We start from the raw sequence: 22,375 nt of genomic DNA, 5'->3' as shown, positions 1-22,375 counted from the left end.
GATGGGTCAATATATAGGGCTATGGGAGGCACATGCACCCACTGCAAAGATAAAACAAAACTTCCCTGTAAGATGCTCTTACCTCCTGGCTGTTTTGGGTACACTACCATGATCTTTGGGAGCCACTCTGCTGTTACTACAGGAACGCACAGGAAGCCAGCTTCCAGGCCTTTTTCCCAAGGTGCTAGAAGGGCCAGCCAGCTCTAGTCCATGTGTCAAAATGTGCAGGGCCACATCCACTGAACAGAGTTGCCAGGGTTTAGCACAGTTGGGGCTGGCTGCAGAATATTCCTCTGCTGGCCATATCCTGGCTTCATTAATTCTTAGAGGGAAGTTTTGTCACTATGGCCAGTGCATGTGGCTCCCAAAGCCCTACATATCGACCCATCCATAAATCCCACGGAGGGGGGCGGGGTCCATATTTTAGATGATATTTTTCATGCCCAACTCCCATAAAACCTGTTGGAGTTCTGCATATGTTTGCCAGTATGGTGTATCACCTTGATTAGGCCAAACTGCTCAGAGGGCCACTGTCAGCCAATCCAAAAGCACATGATTCCCTGGGGTCTGATGGGTATTTTGTAACCTCTGCTGGAGAGAGGGGTGAGTCATCAGGGAAGCCAGTTTACCCATTTCTGACCCAGACAGAACAATACCATCTACTCCTAAATCCCAAAGACACAAGTCATGTGGGCAGAGGATCTGAGGGCTTCTGCCAACACCAGGATCTCACATCCACCAGCCCAGCCTGGATGTAGGGGCAGCGCACATAGTGCTCCACAACCTGGGGAGGGGGATGGTCCTCTCCCCAAGGAACCTGCAGTTGCTGTATCTTTATTTTCTTAACTACAATCGGGCGGGTTTTCAACTGGGATGGGCTGGTACCTCAGGTGGTTGCCTTGGCAACAGCTCTGCCGTCAGCCCCACCCCTCATCCTTCCCCAGCTCTTCCTCCCCTAATGTCACGTCTACCATTTTGAGTTAAGGCACCACCCTATTCTTCACCTCCCCCATGGACTCGTGTGGCCCACATTTTTCTTCTGCCCCCTCCTACATCACTAGTATGTCTCTCAGCAGCGCAATCTGTTTTCAACAGCTTTCATTCCTCTTTCAGAGTATCCCACAACTCGTTTCTGTTCTGCCACTTGTTGCCAAAGCGCATGTCTCTCCTTGGTTAACTTTTTCCAATGCTGCTAGAAACAGCCATTTCCTGCCACCCCATGGCCACTCAGCTTCTCTAAGGAGTCCCCTATTTTGCATAGGGCCAACTCCACTGTCTCCTGCATCCCCACCCTTCCCCAATTCCGGGGAGGGGCCCACTCCTCTGGGAGGCATCTTACCCCAGATCAAAGACCAAATCCCCACTGGGGAATCTCCAGGGGAATCTCCACCATCCAAAGGGAGGGCCCTGGGTGAATCCTCACTATGCATGGGGGGTCCCTGGGTGTCTCCCCACCACCGATAGTGGGAGCCAAGGGTACTTCCTCATCATCTATATGAGCAGCCAGCCAAACATTGCACCCATGAGGACAGATTTTGGGTTCACCAGATCATGTTGACTATGACAAAATGTAGCTCTGGGGGCAAGGAGGGATCCCCTCCTGGGACAAGTTCCCCGTGAATCTGGTGAAACCAAAGACAAGGGTAAGGACAGGTTGGGTTAAAGTGGGTCATCTCTCACATCTTGCTTGGGTCTGTGAGCCAGGCCCTGCACCATCCATCCCCTCCATTCCCGGCACTACTCCCCTCCCCCACCCACCTCCTCCAGGAGGATCCGGAGGCTCCTTGTGGTACCTCGTTGGTATGTAACTGGACTAAGGGCAGACAGGAAATGCTGGGTGACAACTTCCATGTACCCACCAAGGCCTGTGTCTTCATCTTAACACAGGACCTCTGCACAGCCAGGGTAACCTCTAAGGTAGTTACGGAGAGGCTTGATTCCTTTTTCTTTTCTTCTCTGGTTATTTTCTAACCCGTAAGAACAGGAGTGTTTTGAACCTTACATACAAAACCTCATCAGCTCATGAAAATCATTGCAAGAAATTAGTCATCAAACTTTTATATTTTAAGCATAACTATAGGTCTTAATTTAAATGTATAGGGTGTGTACTGTATTTCCAGGGATGGTAATGACAGATGGTTACTTAGCTTGACATTTAAAAAAAAACCTCTCCCTTCCCCTAGGACCAAAATTTATTATAACAATAGACAGCTTTATCTACAGTGGAAATAATCCAAATATTCAATAGCAGGGGTTTGGTTAAATAAATTGCAACACACCTTGTTGACAGGTTACCATTCAACTATTAGGAATTACATATAAGAATATCTAATTACATGGGAAATGTGAGTAGCATATTCAGGGTTTAATTCATTAGTTATAAAAGCTGTAGGTGTATGTTCTTGAATAGAAAAAAAAAAGACAAGCATGGTAACAGCTGTTATTCTCTATTGTAGATAAACTCAGTATTTCCAAGGCCCAAGTAAATGAATAAAATAGAAGTGGGTAAAACAGTAAGACATGGTGAGGACTGAAGAACTGACACATGTCCTTGCAATGGCATTCGATATTTTTTAATACTCTGAAGGCCAAAAAAAATGTGTCAGTTTATGGTCCCTGGATTTAAGCATTACCTTCTTCCTCATGTTTTTGTACCTTGCACATTTTCTATAATTGTGTAAATTTTTACAAGCAGTTATTTGAAAACTCAAAGATAGCTTGCATTGATAACATTCAGAAAAAGACCTGTATGTTTCATTGATGGAAGAATATCTTGGTAATATTATTTTAGCCATCAGGGAAATGGGGAGTGACTTTGACAAATTTGTAGTTATTGATAAAATAGAACTTCATAAATGATGAACTGAAGATGGGAAAGATCAACCTCATCTTCATAAATGTGTAAAGTAAGTTATGCCAAGGTCATTCAGAAGGGCTGAGGTGACTAACAGGGCTTGTTGACAAAGCTGACAGAAGTTTGGCCAGTGCTTTCTAAGGTGCATGTTCTAAGTGTGGAGGCCTAAGCAGTCTTGGCATCTAAAGTAAATGCATTCAGGGAATGAAAGCAAACAAAATCTTAGCTGAATGAGCAGGAGAGGCTACAGAGATTGGGAAACTTCATTCACAGAGAAGTCAGAGGTGAGAAATTAGCCAGACAGGCCAGGTCCTGATTGTTAAAGCTAATATAGTAAAGGGAAGCCAAGAGCTGAGCTGGGGTTGGGAACAACCACCAGGACTATTCAGGACTGAGATGAGCTGTGCTACCAGAAGCTTCCTTTGAATGAGCTCTTTGAGAGATGTCTCTGATCCATCCTGCTCAGAGGTTGTGATCCTGTGAGGCTATCAAGGCGCTGAATGCTTTTGCCCATCTTCACGTCCATGTGAGATGGGTGGTATGTTCCCCACTTTGTAAGTGTAGACGCAGGTTAGCTAAAATAGTAAAGTGATGGTAAACAAACCCAGGTCCCACCGACTTCAAAGCCCGTGCAGGACTCATGCCCTCGCGTCTTTCATCAGTCTCCTTGCCTGCCTGTAGGCTCACTGACCTTCTCGGAGCTGCCCGCACAGGCACACTGGAGAACTGGGCCAAAGGAATCCTCCTCAGGGTGGTGGTGTTAGTCATTAGTCCATTCAGCCAGGCTGGAGTCAGAACAGTCTGGTGCTTTCCCCACTTCCCCACATCACCATTCTAATGGAACATCCAGGCATGAAAAGGCACATTGTGCCTTAGAAAGCTATACAAATAATCAACAGTCCTTAATTCATAAGAGAAATTAGGTATGCAGCCAAGCAGCCAAACATATTAGATATTAGTTGACAGAGAACTACATTGTTCTCTTTTTTAGGTGCTTATGAACTTACCTTTGAAAAGGGTTGACTTACAAAGACATATGTTCAGTTCATAACTTGTAGTTTGGTCCATCTTCAAATAGAGGATTATAGTTATTAAATAAAAAAGCACTATTTCCTGCCATTTTAGTATGTTCTGACTAGAGAATAGTAAAGACACATGCGACTGTGTTGAGGTCCACAGATCTTTAGAACACTCCTTTATTTCTACCCCAACCCACAGAGGGAGTAACAACTTATGTGTAATGTAATGTGACACACACCCCCACAGGCTTCTTATACACACAGGAACCATCAAACGTTCCAAAACATAATCTCCATCTATGCAGACATCACTTAATTCCCAATTTCACAAAGAAGTCTCAAAAGAAATCAAGACACATAAAATAAATGGTGAATCTCACCTATGAAAATGTAAGTATCTAACTCTTAGGTGAATCACTCAAACCCCCACAAATTATTTATCCTTATTTCAGTCATAATTCTATTAGTACTTCCTTTCTGGTTTCTATTCCTTAGCAAGTCAAAATAAAAAACAGAACAAATTAGGGTAAAGTACCAATGGAAATAGATAAGCAGCTACACAATAGTTACACAGTAGCAGCTGTCAAGGGGGAATAAACTATAAACTGAAGTACAACTAGAATACAGCCATATGTAATTACTATAGTGGAAAAGCTACCCATCCTGTGACTCTACTAGAACCAGGAAGGAATCACTGTGTAACAATTAATGCTCTTAATGATGAACCCAAACTACCAAGGTTACATTGTATTCAAAAAAATTAATGTAAGGTAATAAAGTATCCAATATACTTTAGAAATATTTCTATCCAAAATTAATTAAAAAGCATTGGTGTTCCAAAAGTTTAGCTTTTGTTAGCTGTAAGATTTTCTCACAAGCCTTGCTGAATTTCAGTCTTCACAGTGCAGAATAAGCTACTTCCTTAGAAGACACAGAGATATGAAACACAAATAACTTTAATGACTTATGGTAAAAAAAAAAAAAGTTGAATCTGATTGAAAAATGAAAGTAATTACAAGTATACCTAAACAGAAAACATAAGTTTCAAGAGCTTAAAATCAATCAACCACTGTCAAATAAAGAAAGAAACCAAAAATAGAATTGCTTTACAGAGGGGATGGAGATAAACCAAGAAAATGAATGAAGGAGAGAAAGCAGCAACCCCCAAAGGTATTTTTACAAACAGATTCAGATCAGAGAAACAGACACAAAACTGTCTAGGAATGTAACTGATGAGGCAATAGAAAGTGACTAAAAGTCAGTTATAAATCAAAAATGACAACTAAAATCCCAGAGAGCCTTAAATTATTTAATCCAGACATTATCTAACCCTTCAGATTTGTTTGGTGCTATGGTGCTCATCAATCTCTATTAGAATGAAATGTGGGACAAGCACACACTGGCTGGAGAGAGTGTTTTTAGAACTAATTCACCCTTGAAGTTCAGGGTCAGCAGTGTTATCATTGTGTTCACATAGTTCTTGTTATGGACAATAACATGTCAAGTAAGTTTATTTTGAAAAACTCAGCAGAATCTCAAACTTTCATATAAATGGATCTTAGAATGTTCATCAACTTTGGCTTCTTAATATTCTAGTCCAGTGGTTATCACACTGTCCTCTTGGTCCATAAGGAACCAAACTGGCAGGTCTCACCGGGTCTCTCTTCCCATGTCTTTAACACTATAAGGACATTCAATTTGTAGGAAGACTTATTAAAAAACTGTGCTTCTTAAAAAAATTTTTTTACATGATCTAATCTACCTTGTTGATTTACAACAAGAACACTCAGAACTGAGTAGTCTCCCAGGTGTCCCCACACTCAGGTGGTCCCTCTAACTATTTGCAGCCTGGCCTGTCTTGATATTATAAATAAGCCCTTCCCCCTCCTACCTTTAGACATATTGTTATGGCCTTTTCTATCATCTGAACAAAATCTGTTCTAAATCACATAATCCCCAACTTCTGCCTCCATAGCAGTCTAAGAATGACAGAAACTTTATGAAGTAAGAAATTAAAACTTAAAAAAAAAAACCTATTTTAGCAAAACGTAGCAAGGTCTACCAGAGAAGACTACTTCCTAATTTATTAACATTTGATTGACAATTTGTAGTCTGGTAAGGCCTTCTAAGAAATACTGATATAAAATGTGTTAGAGAAAATACTATATGTAATATGTACATGTATTGTAGATAGACAGTTACAAATTTACAGCTAACAATAAGCAAGCACATACAATAAAAATATGTGCATTTGCCCCATGGTGATTTTCATAGCCAAAGAACAAAATGTTAGGGTTTGAATCATGATTTCCTGATGAACAGATAAGATAAAAATCAGGGGTAAAAATGTTAAGAATACCCATCTAAGTAAATTCTAAGAAACTAAATAAACACTTGTAAGATGAAGATAATTACAGATAGGAGAACTTATTTGAGAAATTAAAGAATTATGGCAGCAGATTTAAACCAGGTACTCTGTTTTCATTATAATTAAAGAATTAAATTTGTTAAAGAATTATTAGAGAAATTAAAGAATGTATAGTGGCAGATTTAGGTCAAGTACTCTATTTTCATTATAATAAAGCCAGAAAAAATTACTTGACAAGATTCTTTCTTAACTAAAGGATGTGAAATATTTTTGCTGTTAGCAGGTGGGGATTTTTTTCATCAAAAATATTAGAAGGCTGAGATAGTAATGCTCCTACTTATATACTTAATCAGCAGTTCTGATACTCTCTCATTAATCTTTGATAGCTAAAAATCTGAAGAAAAGACATGATAAATCAAAATATATGCCAGTTTTAAAAAGATACGTCATTTAAGAAATCTCAGCATCTAACTGGTAAACACAGAATGAATTCATAATCTGGCATATTTTTTTTTAATTCAAGGAAAAATATGAGTCTACCTATTTATAAAAATGTGAATGGTCAAAATGGTACAATGGCGAAGTTCTCACACTATGTACGTTCAATTTGAAATGTTCATCTGGTGTAGTAATCAGATGTCAAGAGGAAGCAATTCGAAGGACATCACACAATCTATAAACCAGCTGGAAGGAGCCATCCAGACTTTCCCCAGCCGAGCCCTCTCTGGGCGATGATTAGACAAATCCTCATAGATGATATACTGTGTGCAGAAGCGCTGATCAGAGTCGGGTTTGGCATGGTACGCGACTGTATTGATGGTTTGAGTAACATCACTGTCTGGCTTGGGCTTCCTACTGAGGATCTGCCCCCCAGCTGCAGCGACAAGTTTAGTAAGGTTGTCCTTTGGATGGTGTTTGAAGGTTCCCCCAAAGTAGAAGTAGCATCCATCAAACAGCTTTGGCAACTGAAATTAAGAAAAGCTTGTTAAAAGCAGAACAAAGAATTTTAAAACACTGTATATGAATGAGGGAAATAAAAATAATAGTCACAAGCAGTTAAGAAGCTACTTAAATGAGGTGCTGGGACAAGCTGTATTTCAAGTAAAAACTATTTGGGTCAAGAAAAATACTTAGGCATTTATAGGTTCCCTATTTACAATTATTTTCCTAAGACTGAATCACCATCTGAGGTAGTTTTCACTCTCTTTAGATTTTAGGCGTGCATTGTAAAAACTAAATAAAGAAAATAAAAGGCAAAGAAGAATTGTCATCAAGCTTCTTTATCAATGTTTATTCATATTTGGTGGGACTTAAAGCCCTGAGAATTCCTAGGGTATTAGAGATACCACAATTAGACCCTAAGAGTAACATGTTTTCAATGAATCTTTACTTCATCCAGTTCTGCCTACCATACTCAGGTTCCTATAAATTACCCACCTAAGGTCTCCAGCAAAGCCATCACAGTTCCAGCACAGTACTCCTGGAGGCATGATGCCTCATAAAGCCGTAGACCCAATTAACTATGAGACACACTTGTGTGCTTTATGAAACAAAAAGTTTCACAATTGCCTTATATGAAAATTTGTCATAATTTCTAATACACTTATATATCAACAGGATAATGGAAGATTACCCATTAAAACTGCAGTATGTGGCAATAAAGACAGATGGTAACTAAATCCAAGCAGCAGCCGTACGTCTTCTTTCAAGTTACTTCCTGTATGTGAGACTTACTTCAGATTCTGAGAGGTTTATGGGAACGTTCAAGATGCCAAAAATCCATTAACAGTATGAAATTATTACCTTCTGGATTTTACTGCTCATCACAATCATCTCTCAGAATCAAGTGCATGAAATAAGCACAATTAAAATTTTAATCAGTCACCTGTACTTGTTGAAAGGGCAGGAGAAGTTTTTCCTTATGGTGATGATATTGAGTTACAATAAGAATAACAGAAGTAGTATCAAAAGAAAAATACCAGCTGTTCTCTGTTGAGCCTGCTTTTCTGTGGTCCTTTAGGAATTTCATACTTTTCTTCCTGTTCACATTCTTTGCTTTGTAGACATGCCTTCACCCCTGACAAAAAGGATAAAAACAAAATAAATATCCCATAAACATTATTTACCTAAGTGGTTTTTTCCTCATTGTGGTTGTTTTAAATATTGCTCTGGAATAGAAATAGAAACATGACTTAAGCCAAAATAAAATGGAATAAAACTGGTTTTCCATATAAAGGCAACATCAGAAATCTTTCCTTCAGAGGACTGAGCAATGAAGCAGTACTGGGCACTAACAACACGTTCCTTTCTGAAAAACCTACATCAATACATTATTTCATATGGAAGACTACAAACCTAAATTTTTATTTATAGCAATTACAGTAATTCAGGTGAATAAAGTCTTTCATTTACAGTAACGACGGCCTGGGACATGCTTGGAACTTAACAGGTACACAGTGAAGTCTCCAGTTCAGTTATGACTTTGGTGAATATTTCAAATACTTTAGAGACGCTTTTGAAGACATGTTACAAGATGCTGCTTAATACACAAGTGTCAGAAGATGTTGACAACCGATTACTCCATCGCTCCAAAAACAGAGGTTTTGTTAAGAGACTGAATTTTGCTTGACTTCGGACAGTTCATGAATATTCGAATTGAACACTCAACTTTGGGAGAGCTATCACTCCCTCTCCTGTGATTCTTCATTTGTCATTCTTGCCTGTGCTTTGGTGTTCCCTTCCAGTTTTTTTAAATGCAAAAATCACAGCCAAATTTGCTATGTTGACTTTCTGAATCCTATTCTAAATTATAAATAAAACGGTTCAATAAAACTTGGTGGGTTTCTGCATGTAATAAAAATGTTTTTAAAATATTAAAATTCTTAATAATCACTCACTGAGTTAAAAAACCTGTTTCCACTGGAGCTAATATTACAATACTCACTGTATACTAAAAATGAGTCTTAAAATAAAATTTTGACTCAAACATCACCAGTGTGCTTACATTGCATCATATACTGTTTTTATATTAAACACCAGCCTAAAAAAATGAGCAATCTAGCTAATCATTCACTTACCTCAAGATTATTTTACATATAAATTATTACCTTCACTTTTTATCACTTAAGCATGTGGTCCCCTTCCTAAATCTCCTTTCCTAATGTATTTGCAGAGCATTCACATCAGTATCTTTAGATGAATGAATATGCCAGCATATAAAGCCAAGGACTGAATAATGAATATTCCTATGATATCTACTAACAAATGAATGGCTAATGTCTAATTTTACAGAAATAAATAAATGACCTGTGCCTATGCTGGCTGCTTATCCATTTTATGGATTTGTTGATTAAACTGTCAAAAAAAAAGTATTAAAATGGTTATCCATTGATCCTGGCAATCTGCTAGCATTAGTCAATCAACAGAATGCAGCCCTAACAGATACTAGAAGGGGCATGACATCAAGAAAATGAAACAGCAGACACCAAGAGGGCAGCGTGGCACTTCCATGGGAAAATGCCAGTGTTCTTACAGTATAAACATTGTCTTGAGTCATAAACCTTTCAGCTTTATAATAGTTGTTCAGTAAATTTCTGCAAAGTAAGGCAGAAAACTCCAATGCTCTAACTGCAGTGACTGAGCTGAATTAAGAATATATTCCTCTGTTACTTTTATTCTAAGTAACAATTTGCTACCCTTATCTGCCACCTAACGTCAACAAGAGAAGAAAGAAAAATCACTTTTCCCCCACTGAAAACTAAGAAACAGTTTCCAGGTCAAAACAACGTATTTGAATGGTGTCAAAGAGTTGCTGTCACAACATAGAAAAACATCGAGTATTTGCTGAAAGCTAGGAGTGACATCTAGTCCAAGGGTTGCAACTCAAATCCAAGGCCCGATGACATAAACCTGTGAGGAACCTGGTGTTAAATGGTAGAAGTTGTGAAGACTGTAACAAAGAGGAAAATGGACATTATACTTTATGACACAAAAATTAACTGGTTATGCTGGACTTAACCACATAAAGTGTATCTGCTCTGGCCCTCATGCAGGCCAATCTGAAACCCCGGACGCTTGTTTAATCAACCTCTCCACTGCCGAGATAAGGAAATGTGAGTCCTGGAAGATTTAATTTAAGCAGCTTTCCCAGTTTCATAACAGAGATGAAAACTCAGATATCCTCCAATTCCTACAAGTTTTTTTAAATCTTTATTCTTTACCCTTTATTTTATTGAAAAATAAACCATCTAAAAAAATTCCAGGCATTCTCTATATATTGTACCTCTCTTAACAATAAATCACATAAACGTTTACTAGATGACTAAATAGGACAATCCTTATTTTTAAGAGATTAGCCAAAAAAGTATTCCAAATGACAAAAACTGCTTATGCTACACTGCAGGAGGCGTGGGAAGAACAATGCATGTGGCTTTATCTTTAGTGAGTCAGTGAGTTTATTTAATCTGTCTGATGCCAGTTTCCATCCTTTAATGGTAACCTACTGGTTTCAGAATGAAGACTTACTTCTCAGAAGACATTTATGATAATTACAAATCATATCAACTTCCTAGTGAACCTCTTGAGATAGACCAACTGATTTACTAAACATGCAAAAAAAAGAATGAACTATAAAATGAACTTCCAGCAACTTAAATGGTGATACGTTAATATCAATGAAATGAAGAATCTACCAACCAAAACTTTACCTAATTAACAAGCCTAAATAATGGATGATATTTTAAGGTGTTATTTACGCAATAAAAGCTAAGCAAACGGCAGCATGAATTCTTAAAACCTATTTTACATGTCAAACAAAATTTCAAACTTTCACAACACTCCTAGGAATAAATTCATCTTAAGTATAATATATACTGTAATCTTTAGTCACTATACATATGTCAAGATTGAAAAATAGGCCATTTTCTACCAATTAAGACACTTAAAATTTAACCAAAATGTATTTTGTATTTGTAATACGCACTTGATAAAGTCTGTAATATTCCATCACTGGCCACCATAATAGTTTAGTAGAAAGATGGACTCTTATTTTCTCTTTTGAAGGAAAAGGCATATGCAAGACTTGTTAGCTTTCACAGCTATTAATTTCCAAACTGAAAAGACTTTACATGAATAAGTTCCATTGTATAAACATAGATTTCTGCATATGCCAGAAAATATAACTAGAAATATGTCAAGCCGCTATCCTTACAAAGGAATGCTTTATATCCTTTCTTATCATGTGTTCCATTATATTGTAAGATTTGACTGAAGCTATCATTTTGCAGAAATACAGGAATGAACTACCTATCTTATTAAAAGTAAGATATTCTTTTAGCCCATATGTATTCCTGATCATGTCTACCATTTCAGGTAAGCTTTCCTGTGGCCCTGATCTTATTACTTTTTCATATATAGGGAAGCAGCCCAATTCCCAAAGTTCTGTTTAACTCAAAGTCATTAACTCCAAGTCAATAAGTAGCACTGGCTACTTTAGCAGTCTGGAATCTTTGCATACTAATGTAGCTTACAAATTCTGGGCTACAATTGTTTTTTTTTTTTTTCCAAACAGCAGCTTGTACTATACAGAAAGGTATTATTTTATTTTAAATCTCTGATAAGCAATCTTTACTTCGACCCCATAGCAGCATATAGATATGTGTGTGTGTATTTTCATTTAAGCTGCATGAATTACTAATGATGTTCATGAAGCTCTATTAAGTAGTCAGTTTTTTTAGTTTCAGAAGAAAAAAAAAGTATCGAACAAGGAGAGGGAGTAGAAAAAACAGGTTCCTAAATCCACAGCTACACACAATTGATTATAGAATACAATGAAGACAGAATAAAGCTTTAGGATGGAGTTCTGTTAAAAGTCCAAAAGGGGAAATGACCCCTCCATGGAATTTGCTTGCTTTCTTCAAAAACTAGAGCAGTAAATAAATCCATACTTTAAAGAATGTTATTCTTCTGGAACTAATGGCGATTTATAACTAAAAGAACACTGAAAAATCAGAATTAAATATCACTCTCAGTCAACACCAAATATCCTAAAAAAAAAAAATTAAAATACAAAACCAAATGCCATTCTGTCAAAACCAAAATTCCTCATAAAATATGCCATTAGATCCAAAATAGGCAGTTAACATAATTCATGATAACAGCATATGTAAAATAAATACTTAAGAATTCCCTTTTTGATTCTATTAAAAACGAATACCCAGGTTGTAAAAACAAAAAAAGTTTTTAAAAATGCTCTTCTACTAGGCTGTTTAGTCAAATAAGCTATGATATCTGGGTAAAACTGCAATACTTGCAGAATCTCTCGCCTGGCTTTAGTGCATCTCCATACAACGAATATTTCCAGGAAATGGAGAGGAGCAGTCCATCTCCGTATCGATAGGTAATTACAAGGACTAGCAGGGCTTATCTGGTTGGGTGGGGGCTTCTGCAGCCTGGTCGGGAGAGGGATGGGACAACTGCTTGTAAGAAATAAACAGGTTTCTTAAATTTTATTTCTCCATTTGACTGATTTCGTTTCCAAATGTATTTTGCCTGGGAATTTTCTCCGAGTTACAGTATCACTAAACATTAGAGAAAAGGAATTCACAGGAAGAAATCCATTACAATGACATAAAAGTGGAAGTCAACTACTCTCACTGCAATTTTTGGAACACTGGGTAGCAAGTAAAAGAAGAAATAAGCCCAGTATTATGAAATGTCACAGGAAAGGGTAAAAGCATTGAAAGGGATAGAGGGAATAGATGAAAGGGATAGAGGGGATAGTGAAAGAAAAAGAGGGGATATACGAAAGAGTGGGGATGCGAACTCAACAGTCCAAGCAGGTTTACTGCTGAACTTGAGAGGACCCCCTCTGTCCTGATCAGCAGTCCAAAGGAAAAGGGTCTCTAGCAGGCCAAGAGGCTTTTTATGGCCAGGGTTTCTGGTGGGCTCTTTGAGGGGAGGGGTCAGGAGAAAGGTGGGCTTGTGGCTTGCTGTTGTGTTCTCTGGAGGAGGATACTTGTAGCCTAGGTAAGATAACACCTAGGTAGCTCTGTGATGGTGGGTGGGGCTTATTCAAAAGGTGGTACTCAAGTCCAGATTCTATCAAGGATAATGAAATGAAGGCTGAAAATGTAAAATAAAAAGCTAAATTAGGTCCATTCGTGCCATCATAAACATTTAGACTTGGGATATCACAGAAAATACTGTCACAGGTCATTAGATTTGTGATTCCATACAAATAACATTTATCAATTCATTATGTCTGACTACTTTTTAAGCCAGTATTCTTATTACAAACATTTGATATATAAAAATACATTTTCTCATAGGATAGTATGCTGAAATTTATTTATCTTAGTTAATGCCTATTCAGAAGCAGGTCAAATTCTATGACAAAAATGTATTACTGATACATAAAATTTTCTTTGGCAAAATTTCATTATCAATTTTCAAGCCTTGTACCATTTGACCCTTGAACAACACTGGCCTGAACTGGGAGGCTCCACTTTTAAACAGATGTTTTTTTTTAATATATTGGAAACTTTTTAAAGATTAGTGACAATTTGAAAAAATAACATCTCTCTAGTTTACTTTACTGAAAGAATACCGCATATAATAAACATAACATACAAAACTTATGTTAATGGATTGTTTATCAGTAAAGGCCTCCAGTCAACAGTTAAATAGTTAGTAGGCTATTAGTAGTTAAGCTTTGGGGGAGTCAAAAGTCATCCACAGTCATCCACTGTGTGGGGGACTGACACCACTAAGCCCCACAGTGTTCAAGGGTCAACTGCATTATGAACAATAAATAATCCTCTTTAGAGATGTTGTTAAAGACCAAAGTCAGTCTAGTGTCCAAAATTTTTCTTAACAATTTAAAAACTCACACCTGGTGTTTTTTTAATTTAGTTACATATTTAAAGTTAAAATATTTATGTAAGAATTTCTGTTTTGATTAGGACAATCACCACATTATAATGGATTTGCTAGATCCAAGGTATACAAGATCTGGTATATCAGACTGGAGAAATTTACACCACAGGTTCTAATTTTCCTGACTAAGACTGAAGTCCTTACCTATCCTATTAGTCTTTGGAAAAGTTAAAAAGAAAATATAGTTTCTAAGTGTTATCAGAACTTGAGAAGTTTAATTTCTTTTAACTTGGGTTCCATTTAACAGACACACATTTTAAAAACTGTTTTAAACAAACAGGCCTCTGCCTACAAATCTGCCACTATGTCCTTTTGATTCTTTGCCTAAATGCATTCACACACTTATACACTGTGGAAAGTGAAGATATAATTGCTTTATGATTTCTAAAATATTAAATAACCCTGTTATTTCATAAGATGTCAGTCTAAATATCATAAAAAATGAATTTTTTCAGAGAATACCTTTAAGCATTCCAGAATTTTCTTAATTTTCTCATATTTAGGTTATTCCTCCTATTTCTTTCTATTAGAAATAATAAAAGTAGTCTTTTTCTCTCATCTGTATTATTTACTTGGATAAATTCTCAGAAGTGGGACTATTAGATCAAAGGATGTTATGTCACTTTTCTTTAATTCTTAAGTAATCTTTTTAAGTAAAGGATTTCAGTAAGCATGAAGTTGCCCAATCAATCTTAGTTGATAGAAATGTCTTGGCATATTAACTGTTTAATAACTGGTGAAGTTTGAATAGAATAAAAATTAAATTTGTTTTAAAATTCCATAGCATTCGCAATATCCATTTGAAGAAACAAATTTTAATAGAAAAGTATAACCTTGTAAATCTGATTCTGAGGTTATTTATAATAGGATGATGTAATGATTGTCTTTTAGGTTCCAACCTTCTCAAGAAAACAAATATAAAAATGTGCCTTAACTCGGTGCTTCTTCCCCAAATCTTCAGATGAGTCCAGTGTATTATGGCACATTCACACAGCAGCTCCCTCAGGTGCTAAGGACTGTCAAAACTACAGCAGCTACTGTATTTAAACGGATGAGAGAAGGGTAGAAGGAGAGATTGTTAAAGGCATTTGCCCTGCCTTAGCAATGAGATGAGAAATAAAGAGGCACAATTAACATTTTTAAAAGGTTAGGCTACAGAAATTTGGAAAGCAGTGTACTGAAAGGACAGGTTAGTAGAAATTTTCTTCTTAAGGCTAGTTTTGATCCACCTTATTCCCAAGAGATGAATAATGTGTCTTACTTTTAGGTACCTTCTCTTCTTTCATTCTAATCGCCTCTTTCATTAGCAAAATCCATCTGTGTATGGGTATTGTAAGAAATACAGATATTTCTGTAAAATATCTGTAAAATAAATATGACAATGGATGGCCCAATGATATAATTACGGACTGTTCTCAGAATCTTCACAGTAACTCCATTACTATGTAAGCAACATTGTAATATACTCAACATATGTAATGTAGGAAAATAAGAGATACTAACCAGCTAAGAGAAAACATGGTTGAACAAAAAAGCCTATAATAAAGTTAGATAGTTCTCATTCTTTTTGTTCATTTAATTTGTTAAATGAGTCAATTAGAGAAAGTTTAGATAAAATTTCCTTTTGAATTTACATAGTTTATAGAAAATCCCATAAAAAGGTATTAAAGTTTCTATATAGTTAAACCAGTAAAAACCTATCTTCCAGTAAGCTAATGGATATCCTCAAACACAGATCTATTTTTAACTCATAAATCTTTACAATTGATTTCTAAAGCTTTGCTCCATCTCATCTTTCTTTAGTATCGATCATTTTCAGATAGTTCTGAATAGCTCAGAACATTCTTTTAAATCAAACTGAGATGCCTGACACTAAGAACAATGCTAAACATATGTATTAGGAAAGAAGGTATTTGAGGGTTCTTCCCTTCTTTTTATAAACCCAATGACTATTTTAAGTGTAACTGTCTCAAACTGAACCTATTTCTCTTTGACATTGTGTTAGAAAACATGTGGATATAAATTTCAATAAGGGATTCCATCCTTTCTCTTAAAAGAAATATTGATATTAGAGTATGTTATTCACTACTGTGAGAATCAACAAATAGCATACTATTAAGTCAGATCGAGTCCATCCATGTTCCTGTAAAAAGAACATGGCCAAGCCACTAAGTTGGCAAAACTCCCATCTCTTAAGAGAAGGCAGATTTTATGGAAATGAATCGTGTAGCCTGTATCTGTAACCAGAGGCAAGTTCAGCATATTCACAAGAACTAGACTTAAAGTGGCAAATGCCTAACATTCAGATTTTCACATGGCTTCCTTATTACTGAGACCTTATTACTACGAAAACCGATGCCTTCCTATAACCACTAGCAAGGTTTCTGGCACAGGTTCAGTACAAAAGCCACCTATAATCATGGAACTATTCTAAATCAATGTTTTTTTAAACACTGAAGTCCAGTAAGACTTGCTACATATTTGAAATGGGAAACAAGTTTCAAAAATAACACTGAGATATAAAGGAAACCTTTTTTTCCCTATGTAAATGGCCAATTTACAATTTTTAATTACTTATCCTACTTCTTAAACTGGTCATGAGTGGGAGAGAGCAATTACAGAGAGTGAGAGAACAGAATGGCACTGCCAGCCACAGTCCCCTAGCTGATCAGACTGCATCAGAGGAGACCAGCATCACAAGAAAGGTGGAAGCTGCATTTAAAAAGGACATGAATACCAACTGCCAAAAGGAAACTGTTTTACAAACCAAATTAACTTCAAACTATGAATGAAATTAATAACATAATTAAGATCTGATAAATCAAGCATTTCTACCATAAAACCTTCAAAGCACAAAGCCATAAAACAAAAGTTTTTAAAACTAATTCTAATCCATTACTTCTTAAAAAGAAGCTGCATTAAAAATACTTGCTATTCTTTTTCCTTAAATTCTTTAATTTGAAGTAATTATAGATTCATAGGAGGTTTCAAAGAAATGTTTAGGGGAATCCATGCAGCACCCTTCCTCCAGTGTCCCATCTTGTACAACTATAGCACAAGATTAAAATTAAGAATTTGACACTGATACAATCCATAAAGCTTATTCAGATTTCATCACTTATACATGCACTTGTGTGTGTACATGACTGCTCATGTGTGCACATGTAGACGTACAAGATTTAATCATGGGTAGCCTTGTGTAATGTCACCACCACTAGGATCAAGACACTCAGCTGTATCACATGACTCCCTGTGTAACCCCTTTACAGTCACTATCCTTTTCTAAACACTTACTTAACAACAACAATAAAAAATCAATCCACTGTCAGAATTTTAACTATTGTATTCAAAGTAGATACCTTTGCTATTGAGGAACAGAAAATAACCCTGTATGAGCTTTCTTTCCGTTCTAAGTCCTAAGAGAATCCAAGGTTAAGAAAAGCACACCAGTGAGAGTAGGGGAGGAGGGCAGTAGCTCTGAGGTGGCTGTGGTTGACTACCAACAAGAAGTGGGTAATAGGGATATATTTTCAGCAAAAGTTTAGACAATAGCTGGTATAATCGTCCCAAATACAAGGTCTACACTTCCCAGCAGCTTCCTAATATATACCGGATTAGCTAAGAAAGCAAAACGGGTTATACATGTAAGTTTTTAAAACTCCTCTAGCAAAGGCAATAAAGTATCCTCATTCCATAGTAGTGTATTTTAAAACATGCATTAAGTTAAATATATCATTTAATAATAATGTGGATCACTTAAGCTTAAAAGTCTACTATATAGTCCATTTACTCTTTATTAAAATAGTTGGTACTGTAGAAAGACTTTAAAGCCAGAATATATTTGTGGACATTCACCAAGAACATCCAAATGATATCATTACTATGAGATCTAAATGATATTATTATTTTTTCAAAATGTAGTAACTAACCATAGGTAAGAAATTAACATAAGTTCCTTAAATAATTTTGGCAGTAATGCACTATAAAAAATGAAATCAGTCTACTTACTTCATTCTGTAATTCTCCCAAATCCAATACTTACACTCAAATTTTAAGATCCAGCATCCACTGAGAATTCCAAGCATACATTTCAGAGTACTCTGAACTGTATCACCAGGAACAATGACATGAGTTACTAGAATACAAAAAAAAGCAGTTAGAGAAAGAGATACAAACCAAAGTAATTCTTTACTATAACTGTTAGTCTACATTTTATAAACTTATATATGAATTTTCCTCAAAACCAACAATTTTTACACTTAGGTATAAAATTTCTTTTATTTAGTATCATTTTCTATCTTGGCCAATTATACGAAAAATCAGATCATAAACTATTTATCTTAAAGCCACATTAGCAAGCACAAATTTTTTTTTCTAATTATAACTTATATTGGAACTAAAGTATTAAGGAATTAAGGCACTACACTACACAATTAGTCATTAACAAACTCATAAATTTGCTCTTCTAACATATTGTTCTGCCCTAAAATATAAGTATACAGGGATAGCCCAATGGTTAAAATGTAATAAAGTATCAATGGGAGTTCAATAAAGGGATTACTTATTTAACAATTTTCTACCAAAAATAAGCAAATAAATAAGAATCCTCACCTGTACTATCAAACTCAGCACATTTTTTAACCTTAAGAATTGCTGCAAGCTCACTGAGCATTTTCTGTTGTTCTGAAGAAAGCCCACTGCCTATAAGAACAAGAGGTCCATCCCTACGCTGACCAGTGTTCATCTGTTAATGACAAAGGAGATGCCACAATGTTAAAAACATTCAGACTAGAGAAAGATATTAAACTGACTTTTAATGGATATAAGCCTGAATTTCATTACTTGAATTTGGCTTAACTCTATTTAGTAATTCCCAGTAAATTTTCTTCCACTGAACTGTCACTCTGAACCTTAACAGTCAATGAATTTGAATCATTATTTTTCTATTTGTTTATTATCCCCCCAATAAAATGCTACTTGAGATAGCTATCCATACCCAGGCATCCTGTTTTCTAGATTTGTTTACTTGGAATATAGTTGATATACAGTATTAGACTGGTTTCAGATGTACAACACAGTGACAATAATTACATACATTACTAAATGCTCACCGCAGTAAAGTGTAGTTACCCCATCCTTGATTCCAAATTGGGTCTCTCTAGAGTTTTACAACTTTACTCTGTCACCAGTAAGCCTTTTTTTTTTTAAGTAACCAAAAATACAATAATAATAATACCCAGTTAAAATGATCAATTCCCTCTCTCTCCTCCACTAATTTATTGCAATAAAGTTAAACTCAACCTGGTCTTTTTAGCTTAAACTGAGATTATGTGAAAAGAACACTAACAAGGTTTTTAGGACAGTGCTGGTCGCAAAGACAGAAAACAAATTTTCAACCTTGAAAACGGTTACCTCTTAAAAACAAGAGAACTAAAACACACGTGAGAACATAAAAGTTTTATCAAATCCACCAACAGTAATAAGCAAATGCAGCTCATGAAGAGGAAAGAAGTGCTCTAACAAAAACTAGTATTTTCACTTTTTAATAACAAGACTTATAAGAACTTACAGGAGACAAAAACAACAAAAGTAGAGAGAAAACACCAATGGAGCATTAGAGATTAAAAGTGAAAGTCAAAGAAATAATGGGCTAGTGTCTTCACTAGCAGCCAACGATGGGATGGAATGAGTAGCCAAAAGCTACCCAACAAGAGATAAACACTGACCCAGCAAAGAGAAAGAAAAGGCAAGTCAGCACCACTGTATTAAAGGAGAGAAAGCCAAGCGCACAATAACGTGGTTTTCAAATATAAAGCACAGGGCCCTCCTACGTGTGGGAATGTTCATGCGTACTGAAGCCAGAGGCTCTAAGTAACAAGGGCGAAACACTAACAGGCGCGAACACCCATACAGTTCAGCAACTAGAGAAAGCTGGTACTTACATACTCAAGTCACACGGCAGAGTCTGATAATGTAATTAGTCTGATGCCCTACGGAATTACACCTACTTTGTTGGCTACATCTATAAACAGATCAAGTTCAATGATTCTTTTGCTCAAAACATATTAAATGAGATTCTACCTTGTATTAAGCAAGTATGTACACAAGGCATTTTTTTTTTAGATTGCTACGAAAAGCTTTTTCAAATGGCAATATTCAGCACTAAAAAAGCTGTTTCCTGAATTATTTATTCCTCTAAGGTTCAAGTTGCAAAGGTTACGCTGGACATGCTATACATATCACACACATATTCACATCACACTTTTGTGTAAGTATCTTTTCTGGTCACTGCGTTAGAAGGTGACATAGCCATGTCTAACCTAAAAACTGTGACCATTCCATAGCATGAAAATGGGTCAGTGTACTTTACGGATTGCTCAATTATTATATGATGACAATATTAAAAAAGAGTAAATTCTTATCAGTTATACAATAAGTGCCATAAAAGCAGCTCTAAATGGAACACATTACTTTTCAATTTATGTAACTCCACTTGACCTGAATTAGTTCTCTGCACAAATTTCAGGAGTGAAAGATATCAGTTCTAAATACAGCACACAATACTATTTCTATCAACACAAGAAAAGCACCAAAGTGGGTCAAGCATTTTCCTATTACAGATTTTTAAGTAGTATTAAAAAAACCCCAGTAACTAACACTAGTTTCTCACAGTTAAGGAATGGTAAAGAAAATTAATTAATTAATTAATTAATTAATTAATTAATTAAGCAAACAGCTGCCAAAGCACATGTCTGATTTGGGGTAGGGGGTGGAGGTGAGGGGTATTTGGTCTGATTAAGCAGAGGTCTCAGAACCATGAGGTTCAAAAGATGTTCAAAAAACATCCCAAGGGTTCAACACCCTAGAGATTAGATACCATAAAAGAAACTCAGAGAACAACTGAACATGGAACTATTTCTAAGATAAATTAAGTATTCTGAATTAATTAATCAAAAATAGCAATTAAAAAATTATGAAAAAAGGATAAACATGCTTGCTCAAAGCCATTATGGGCAGAGAAAGCACAGAGGCAAGCAGCTTCTCAAGTCTTTAAGCTCAGACTGCTTCTCAAATTGAAAGTAGAATTTTCCAACAACCATTAATTTTTACTTGAAACAAAAACTCTAGGGAAACAGAGAAATTAAAACCAACCCATTTATCACCCTTTTCCTTTCTGCATGATGCTCTCCCTGAAGCAGCTCCCAGGATAGCTCAGAAATCACTGATTTGAAGGATTTCAGGCTCAGCTAGCAGGCACTCTGTTTCAGAAGCAACCATGTACCAGGAAAGTCTCTCCAATACTCACTCATGTATTGAACAAGCACTTCCGGAGCATCCACTATTTGCCAGACTCTGTTCTCAGTGTTAGGGCTGTTATAATAAACAAAAGCGACAAGTCCCTGCCCTCTGGTTGGGAGGCGAAAAACAAACCACAGTAAAATAAAATGTGTTTTGTCAGATGATCCTGATATGTTCTAATAAAATAGTATCAAGGGGATAAGACACACTGGGAGGTTGCTATTTAATATACAGTAGAGTACAGGACCAGACTAGAGTCACATTTGAAGGGAGCGAGGAAGCATGCCACGTCTACAGCCAGTTGCCTACATTTGTTCCTGGCAGAGGAAACAGCTACTGCTAAGGACTTGAAATGGGAGCGTGTTCGGTGATTCAAGAAAGGATGCGGCAGCAGTGTGGCTGAGAAAGGGGTAGCAGCTGGCGGAAAGCAGATCCCAGAAAAAACAACCCTTTCAGTTTAGGACTGGTTATCATTCATTACTTTTCCTTAGCTAAGTACCCACCATTAACCTAGTAAATAATACTCACAGGTCATGTCCACGTGATACGCAGAAAGTATAGGTTCCTTACATTTAATGAAGACACACAGCAACTGACAGCAGAACTGAGATAATCACTTTCCTCTCCTCTGAAAGGCACTGCCATCCTCAGACACGAAGAATACCATAAAGATATCTTTATTTTTGACACATTTAAAATAATCGTTCTCCAGCTTTCACATAAAAGGAACACTGGAAAATGGCAACTTAGTTACGCTATGTTTTGCCAGGAGAGTTCAAGTCCAAATGAATAAGTGCCAGTTTGCAGTTATTAAATATGGTGGGACTGAATGAGTACTGACCTGAGATTTATGAAATTTGAGTTGTAACTGAGCCATTCAAAAAATTTTTAAAGATTATT

General features: G+C 36.3%; 1 protein-coding gene across 3 annotated transcripts in view; it reads right to left on the bottom strand.

Moving 5' to 3' along the window:
* Positions 1 to 4,020: 4,020 nt before the first annotated feature.
* BARD1 (BRCA1 associated RING domain 1) overlaps positions 4,021 to 22,375 on the bottom strand; it is a 68,104-nt gene continuing 49,749 nt past the window's right edge. For all 3 annotated transcript variants that reach the window (XM_037016539.2, XM_073218141.1, XM_073218140.1), the window contains 4 exons: positions 18,788 to 18,920; positions 18,219 to 18,311; positions 8,221 to 8,318; positions 4,021 to 7,206 (listed from right to left, as the gene is read on the bottom strand). In XM_037016539.2, coding sequence (XP_036872434.1) covers positions 6,874 to 7,206; positions 8,221 to 8,318; positions 18,219 to 18,311; positions 18,788 to 18,920 — 657 coding nt within the window. In that variant the 3' untranslated portion in view covers positions 4,021 to 6,873. The remainder of the gene's footprint in view (positions 7,207 to 8,220; positions 8,319 to 18,218; positions 18,312 to 18,787; positions 18,921 to 22,375) is intronic.

Source organism: Manis javanica, chromosome 12 (assembly GCF_040802235.1).
Source record: "Manis javanica isolate MJ-LG chromosome 12, MJ_LKY, whole genome shotgun sequence".
Lineage (NCBI taxonomy): Eukaryota > Metazoa > Chordata > Mammalia > Pholidota > Manidae > Manis > Manis javanica.
This window is presented reverse-complemented; position numbering and strand designations above follow the sequence as displayed.